The sequence below is a fragment of the Oncorhynchus mykiss genome, chromosome 9, assembly GCF_013265735.2.
Source record: "Oncorhynchus mykiss isolate Arlee chromosome 9, USDA_OmykA_1.1, whole genome shotgun sequence".
NCBI classification, from domain to species: Eukaryota; Metazoa; Chordata; class Actinopteri; order Salmoniformes; family Salmonidae; genus Oncorhynchus; species Oncorhynchus mykiss.
The window spans coordinates 9,271,377-9,278,678 of NC_048573.1; the positions used below are offsets into that span (position 1 = coordinate 9,271,377).

The following is a 7,302-nucleotide window of genomic DNA, read 5'->3' on the forward strand; positions in this document are numbered from 1 at the left end:
GTTCAAATAATAATAATCACAGTAGTTGTAGAGGGTGCAACAGGTCAGCACCTCAGGAGTAAATGTCAGTTGGCTTTTCATAGCCGATCATTAAGAGTATCTCTACCGCTCCTGCTGTCTCTAGAGAGTCGAAAACAGCAGTTCTGGGACAGGTAGCTCATCCAGTGAACAGGTCAGGGTTCCATAGCCGCAGGTAGAACAGTTGAAACTGGAGCAGCAGCACGACCAGGTGGACTGGGGACAGCAAGGAGTCATCAGGCCAGTTAGTCCTGAGGCATTATCCTAGGGCTCAGAGAGGGAAACTTAAATTCACACCGGATAGGACAGGAGAAATCCTCCAGATATAACAGACTGACCCTAGCCCCCAGACACATAAACTACTGCAGCATAAATACTGGAGGCTGAGACAGGAGGGATCCTCCAGATATAACAGACTGACCCTAGCCCCCAGACACATAAACTACTGCAGCATAAATACTGGAGGCTGAGACAGGAGGGATCCTCCAGCTATAACAGACTGACCCTAGCCCCCCCGACACAAACTACTGCAGCATAAATACTGGAGGCTGAGACAGGAGGGATCCTCCAGATATAACAGACTGACCCTAGCCCCCAGACACATAAACTACTGCAGCATAAATACTGGAGGCTGAGACAGGAGGGATCCTCCAGATATAACAGACTGACCCTAGCCCCCAGACACATAAACTACTGCAGCATAAATACTGGAGGCTGAGACAGGAGGGATCGGGAGACACTGTGGCCCCGTCCGACAATATCCCCGGACAGGGCCAAACAGGCAGGATATAACCCCACCCACTAGAGGGATATCTTCAACCACCAACTTACTATCCTGAGGCAAGGCCGAGTATAGCCCACGAAGATCTCCCCCACGGTACAAACCCGAGAGGGGGGGGGGGGTGACAACCCGGACAGGAAGATTACGTCAGTGACTCACCCCTCCTAGGGACGGCATGGAAGAGCACCAGTAACCAGTGACTCACCCCTCCTAGGAACGGCATGGAAGAGCACCAGTAACCAGTGACTCACCCCTCCTAGGAACGGCATGGAAGAGCACCAGTAGCCAGTGACTCACCCCTCCTAGGGACAGCATGGAAGAGCACCAGTAAGCCAGTGACTCACCCCTCCTAGGGACAGCATTGAAGAGCACCAGTAGCCAGTGACTCACCCCTCCTAGGGACAGCATGGAAGAGCACCAGTAACCAGTGACTCACCCCTCCTAGGAACGGCATGGAAGAGCACCAGTAAGCCAGTGACTCACCCCTCCTAGGGACAGCATTGAAGAGCACCAGTAGCCAGTGACTCACCCCTCCTAGGGACAGCATGGAAGAGCACCAGTAACCAGTGACTCACCTCTCCTAGGGACGGCATGGAAGAGCACCAGTAACCAGTGACTCACCCCTCCTAGGGACGGCATGGAAGAGCACCAGTAACCAGTGACTCACCCCTCCTAGGGACGGCATGGAAGAGCACCAGTAACCAGTGACTCACCCCTCCTAGGGACGGCATGGAAGAGCACCAGTAACCAGTGACTCACCCCTCCTAGGGATGGCATGGAAGAGCACCAGTAAGCCAGTGACTCACCCCTCCTAGGGACAGCATGGAAGAGCACCAGTAACCAGTGACTCACCTCTCCTAGGGACGGCATGGAAGAGCACCAGTAACCAGTGACTCACCCCTCCTAGGGACAGCATGGAAGAGCACCAGTAACCAGTGACTCACCCCTCCTAGGGACAGCATGGAAGAGCACCAGTAACCAGTGACTCACCCCTCCTAGGGACGGCATGGAAGAGCACGAGTAACCAGTGACTCACCCCTCCTAGGGACGGCATGGAAGAGCACCAGTAACCAGTGACTCACCCCTCCTAGGGACGGCATGGAAGAGCACCAGTAACCAGTGACTCACCCCTCCTAGGGATGGCATGGAAGAGCACCAGTAAGCCAGTGACTCACCCCTCCTAGGGACGGCATGGAAGAGCACCAGTAACCAGTGACTCAGCCCCCGGGTTAGAGGCAGAGAATCCCAGTGGAGAGAGGGGAACCGGCCAGGCAGAGACAGCAAGGGCGGTTCGTCGCTCCAGTGCCTTTCCGTTCACCTTCACACTCCTGGGCCAGACTACATTCAATCATAGGACCTACTGAAGAGATGAGTCTTCAATAAAGACTTAAAGGTCGAGACCGAGTCTGCGTATCTGACATGGATAGGCAGACCATTCCATAAAAAAAATGAAGCTCTATAGGAGAAAGCCCTGCCTCCAGCTGTTTGCTTAGAAATTCTAGGGACAGTAAGGAGGCCTGCGTCTTGTGACCATAGCGTACGTGTACAGTGCCTTGCGAAAGTATTCGGCCCCCTTGAACTGTGCGACCTTTTGCCACATTTCAGGCTTCAAACATAAAGATATAAAACTGTATTTTTTTTGTGAAGAATCAACAACAAGTGGGACACAATCATGAAGTGGAACGACATTTATTGGATATTTCAAACTTATTTAACAAATCAAAAATTGAAAAATTGGGCGTGCAAAATTATTCAGCCCCCTTAAGTTAATACTTTGTAGCGCCACCTTTTGCTGCGATTACAGCTGTAAGTCGCTTGGGGTATGTCTCTATCAGTTTTGCACATCGAGAGACTGAATTTTTTTTCCCATTCCTCCTTGCAAAACAGCTCGAGCTCAGTGAGGTTGGATGGAGAGCATTTGTGAACAGCAGTTTTCAGCTCTTTCCACAGATTCTCGATTGGATTCAGGTCTGGACTTTGACTTGGCCATTCTAACACCTGGATATGTTTATTTTTGAACCATTCCATTGTAGATTTTGCTTTATGTTTTGGATCATTGTCTTGTTGGAAGACAAATCTCCGTCCCAGTCTCAGGTCTTTTGCAGACTCCATCAGGTTTTCTTCCAGAATGGTCCTGTATTTGGCTCCATCCATCTTCCCATCAATTTTAACCATCTTCCCTGTCCCTGCTGAAGAAAAGCAGGCCCAAACCATGATGCTGCCACCACCATGTTTGACAGTGGGGATGGTGTGTTCAGCTGTGTTGCTTTTACGCCAAACATAACGTTTTGCATTGTTGCCAAAAAGTTCAATTTTGGTTTCATCTGACCAGAGCACCTTCTTCCACATGTTTGGTGTGTCTCCCAGGTGGCTTGTGGCAAACTTTAAACAACACTTTTTATGGATATCTTTAAGAAATGGCTTTCTTCTTGCCACTCTTCCATAAAGGCCAGATTTGTGCAATATACGACTGATTGTTGTCCTATGGACAGAGTCTCCCACCTCAGCTGTAGATCTCTGCAGTTCATCCAGAGTGATCATGGGCCTCTTGGCTGCATCTCTGATCAGTCTTCTCCTTGTATGAGCTGAAAGTTTAGAGGGACGGCCAGGTCTTGGTAGATTTGCAGTGGTCTGATACTCCTTCCATTTCAATATTATCGCTTGCACAGTGCTCCTTGGGATGTTTAAAGCTTGGGAAATCTTTTTGTATCCAAATCCGGCTTTAAACTTCTTCACAACAGTATCTCGGACCTGCCTGGTGTGTTCCTTGTTCTTCATGATGCTCTCTGCGCTTTTAACGGACCTCTGAGACTATCACAGTGCAGGTGGATTCATACGGAGACTTGATTACACACAGGTGGATTGTATTTATCATCATTAGTCATTTAGGTCAACATTGGATCATTCAGAGATCCTCACTGAACTTCTGGAGAGAGTTTGCTGCACTGAAAGTAAAGGGGCTGAATAATTTTGCACGCCCAATTTTTCAGTTTTTGATTTGTTAAAAATGTTTGAAATATCCAATAAATGTCGTTCCACTTCAGGATTGTGTCCCACTTGTTGTTTATTCTTCACAAAAAAATACAGTTTTATATCTTTATGTTTGAAGCCTGAAATGTGGCAAAAGGTCGCAAAGTTCAAGGGGGCCGAATACTTTCGCAAGGCACTGTAGGTATGTACGGCAGGACCAAATCAGAGAGATGGGTAGAAGCAAGCCCATGTAATGCTTTGTAGGTTAGCAGTAAAACCGTGAAATCAGCCCTTGCCTTAACAGGAAGCCAGTGTAGAGAGGCAAACACTGGAGTAATATGATCACATTTTTTGGTTCTAGTCAAGATTCTAGCAGCCGTGTTTAGCACTAACTGAAGTTTATTTAGTGCTTTATCCGGGTAGCCGGAAAGTAGAGCATTGCAGTAGTCTAACCTAGAAGTGACACAATCATGAATTAATTTTTCTGCATAATTTTTGGACAAAGTTTCTGATTTTTCAATGTTACGTATATGGAAAAAAGCTGTCCTTGAAACAGTCTTGATATGTTTTTCAAAAGAGAGATTAGGGTCCAGAGTAACGCAGAGGTCTTTCAGTTTTATTTGAGACAACTGTACAACCATCAAGATCAATTGTCAGATCCAACAGAAGATATCTTCGTTTCTTGGGACCTAGAACTAGCAACTTTGTTTTGTCCGAGTTTAAAAGTAAAACATTTGCCACCATCCACTTCCTTATGTCTGAAACACAGGTTTCCAGGGAGGGCAAGTCAGGGGCTTCACCAGGTTTCATCGAAATGTACAGCTGTGTGTCGTCCGCATAGCAGTGAAAGTTAACATTATGACATCACCAAGAGGTAATAAATATATATATATATATATATATATATATATATATGTGTATATGTATATGTATATATATATATATATATATATATGGATAGATGCAGAGCCTCGGCAGTGAGTTGCTGCGCAACAGTTTTTTCAAAATGTTTTGAGAGGAATGAGAGATTCAATATAGGCTTTAAAAATATATATATATAATTTTCTGGGTCAAGGTTTGGCTTTTTCAAGAGAGGCTTTATTACTGCCACTTTTAGTGAGTTTGGTACACATCTGGTGGATAGAGAGCCGATTTTATTATGTTCAACATAGGAGGGCCAAGCACAGGAAGCAGCTCTTTCAGTAGTTTAGTTGGAATAGGGTCCAGTATGCAGCTTGAAGGTTTAGAGGCCATGATTATTTTCATCAATGTGTCAAGAGATATAGTATTAAAAAACTTGAGTGTCCCCCTTGATCCTAGGTCCTGGCAGTGTTGTGCAGACTCAGGACAACTGAACTTTGGAGGAATATGCAGATTTAAAGAGGAGTCTGTAATTTGCTTTCTAATGATCATAATCTTTTCGTCAGAGGTTCATGAATTTATCACTGCTGAAGTGAAAGCCATCCTCTCTTGGGGAATGCTGCTTTTTGTTAACTTTGTGACAGTATCAAAAATACATTTAGGATTGTTCTTATTTTCCTCAATTAAGTTGGAATAATAGGATGATCGAGCAGCAATGAGGGCTCTTCGATACTGCCCGGTACTGTCTTTCTAAGCTAGTCGGAGACTTCCAGTTTGGTGGAGCAGCAGTGAGGGCTCTTCGATACTGCACGGTACTGTCTTTCTAAGCTAGTCGGAGACTTCCAGTTTGGTGGAGCAGCAGTGAGGGCTCTTTGATACTGCCCGGTACTGTCTTTCCAAGCTAGTTGGAGACTTCCAGTTTGGTGTGGCGCCATTTCCGTTCCAATTGTCTGGAAGCTTGCTTCAGGTCTCGGGTATTTTCTGTATACCAGGGAGCTACTTTCTTATTTATTTTACCTTTATTTAACTAGGCAAGTCAGTTACTTATGACAAATGTTATTTGTTTTCAGGGATGCGACTGCATTTAGGGTATTACGCAAGGTTAAATTTAGTCCCTCAGTTAGGTGGTTAACAGATTTTTGTACTCTGATGTCCTTGGGTAGGTGGAGGGAGTCTGGAAGGGAATCTAGGAATCGTTGGGTTTTCCGAGAATTTATAGCACGGCTTTTGATGATCCTTGGTTGGGGTCTGAGCAGATTATTTGTTGTGTTTGCGAACGTAATAAAATGGTGGTCTGATAGTCCAGGATTATGAGGAAAAACATTTAGATCCACAATATTTATTCCATGGGACAAAACTAGGTCCAGAGTATGACTGTGGCAGTGAGTGGGTCCGGAGACATGTTGGACAAAACCCACTGAGTCGATGATGGCTCCAAAAGCCTTTTGGAGTGGGTCTGTGGACTTTTCCATGTGAATATTAAAGTCACCAAAAATGTGAATATTATCTGCTATGACTACAAGGTCCGATAGGAATTCAGGGAACTCAATGAGGAACGCTGTAGATGCCCCAGGAGGCCTGTAAACATTAACTATAAAAATGCGTGGGGGATATGGTCACTAGTGTAGCCAGGAGGTGAGGCCTCATTTAACACAGTAAATTCATCAGGCTTAAGCCATGTTTCAGTCAGGACAATCACATCATGATTATGGTCAGTGATTAGTTCATTGACTATAACTGTCTTGGAAGTGAGGGATCTAACATTAAGTAGCCCTATTTTGAGATGTGAGGTATCACGATCTCTTTCAATAATGACAGGAATGGAGGAGGTCTTTATTCCAGTGAGATTGCTAAGGCGAACACCGCCATGTTTAGTTTTGCCCAACCTAGATCGAGGCACACACAGCCTCTCTGTCTCGCTCTCTGTCCGTCTCTCCATCTGTCTGTCTCTGTCACTCTCCTATCTTCTCTTGATTTAAATTGAAGAATGCTGTATTGGCTGGAAGTTGTCTCTTTGTAAACACATTATTAATTTCTAATGGTAAACTCTCTCTCTTCTCCCTCTCTCTGTATTCCTCTATCTCAGGAGGTTGCTGGGAATCATCACTAAGAAAGACATTCTGAAGCACATGGCTCAGATGTCCAACAGAGACCCAGACTCTATCCTCTTCAACTGAGACCCAGACTCTATCCTCTTCAACTGAGACCCAGACTCTGTCCTCTTCAACTGAGACCCAGACTCTGTCCTCTTCAACTGAAACCCAGACTCTGTCCTCTTCAACTGAGACCCAGACTCTGTCCTCTTCAACGGAGACCCAGACTCTGTCCTCTTCAACTGAGACCCAGACTCTGTCCTCTTCAACTGAGACCCAGACTCTGTCCTCTTCAACGGAGACCCAGACTCTGTCCTCTTCAACGGAGACCCAGACTCTGTCCTCTTCAACGGAGACCCAGACTCTGTCCTCTTCAACGGAGACCCAGACTCTGTCCTCTTCAACGGAGACCCAGACTCTGTCCTCTTCAACGGAGACCCAGACTCTGTCCTCTTCAACGGAGACCCAGACTCTGTCCTCTTCAACGGAGACCCAGACTCTGTCCTCTTCAACGGAGACCCAGACTCTGTCCTCTTCAACGGAGACCCAGACTCTGTCCTCTTCAACGGAGACCCAGAC

At 46.1% G+C, this 7,302-nt stretch overlaps 1 protein-coding gene across 4 annotated transcripts in view; it reads left to right on the forward strand.

The window, feature by feature from the left end:
• The window catches only part of LOC110531415 (H(+)/Cl(-) exchange transporter 5), a 44,038-nt gene extending 37,083 nt beyond the window's left edge, over positions 1-6,955 (forward strand). For 3 of the 4 annotated variants that reach the window (XM_036987266.1, XM_036987267.1, XM_036987265.1), the window contains exon 18: positions 6,717-6,807. In XM_036987266.1, the coding sequence (XP_036843161.1) occupies positions 6,717-6,807 (91 nt within the window). Of the gene's footprint in view, positions 1-6,716 lie in introns of all 4 variants that reach the window. The other variant, XM_036987264.1, reaches the window with a different exon arrangement.
• Positions 6,956-7,302: the final 347 nt, after the last annotated feature.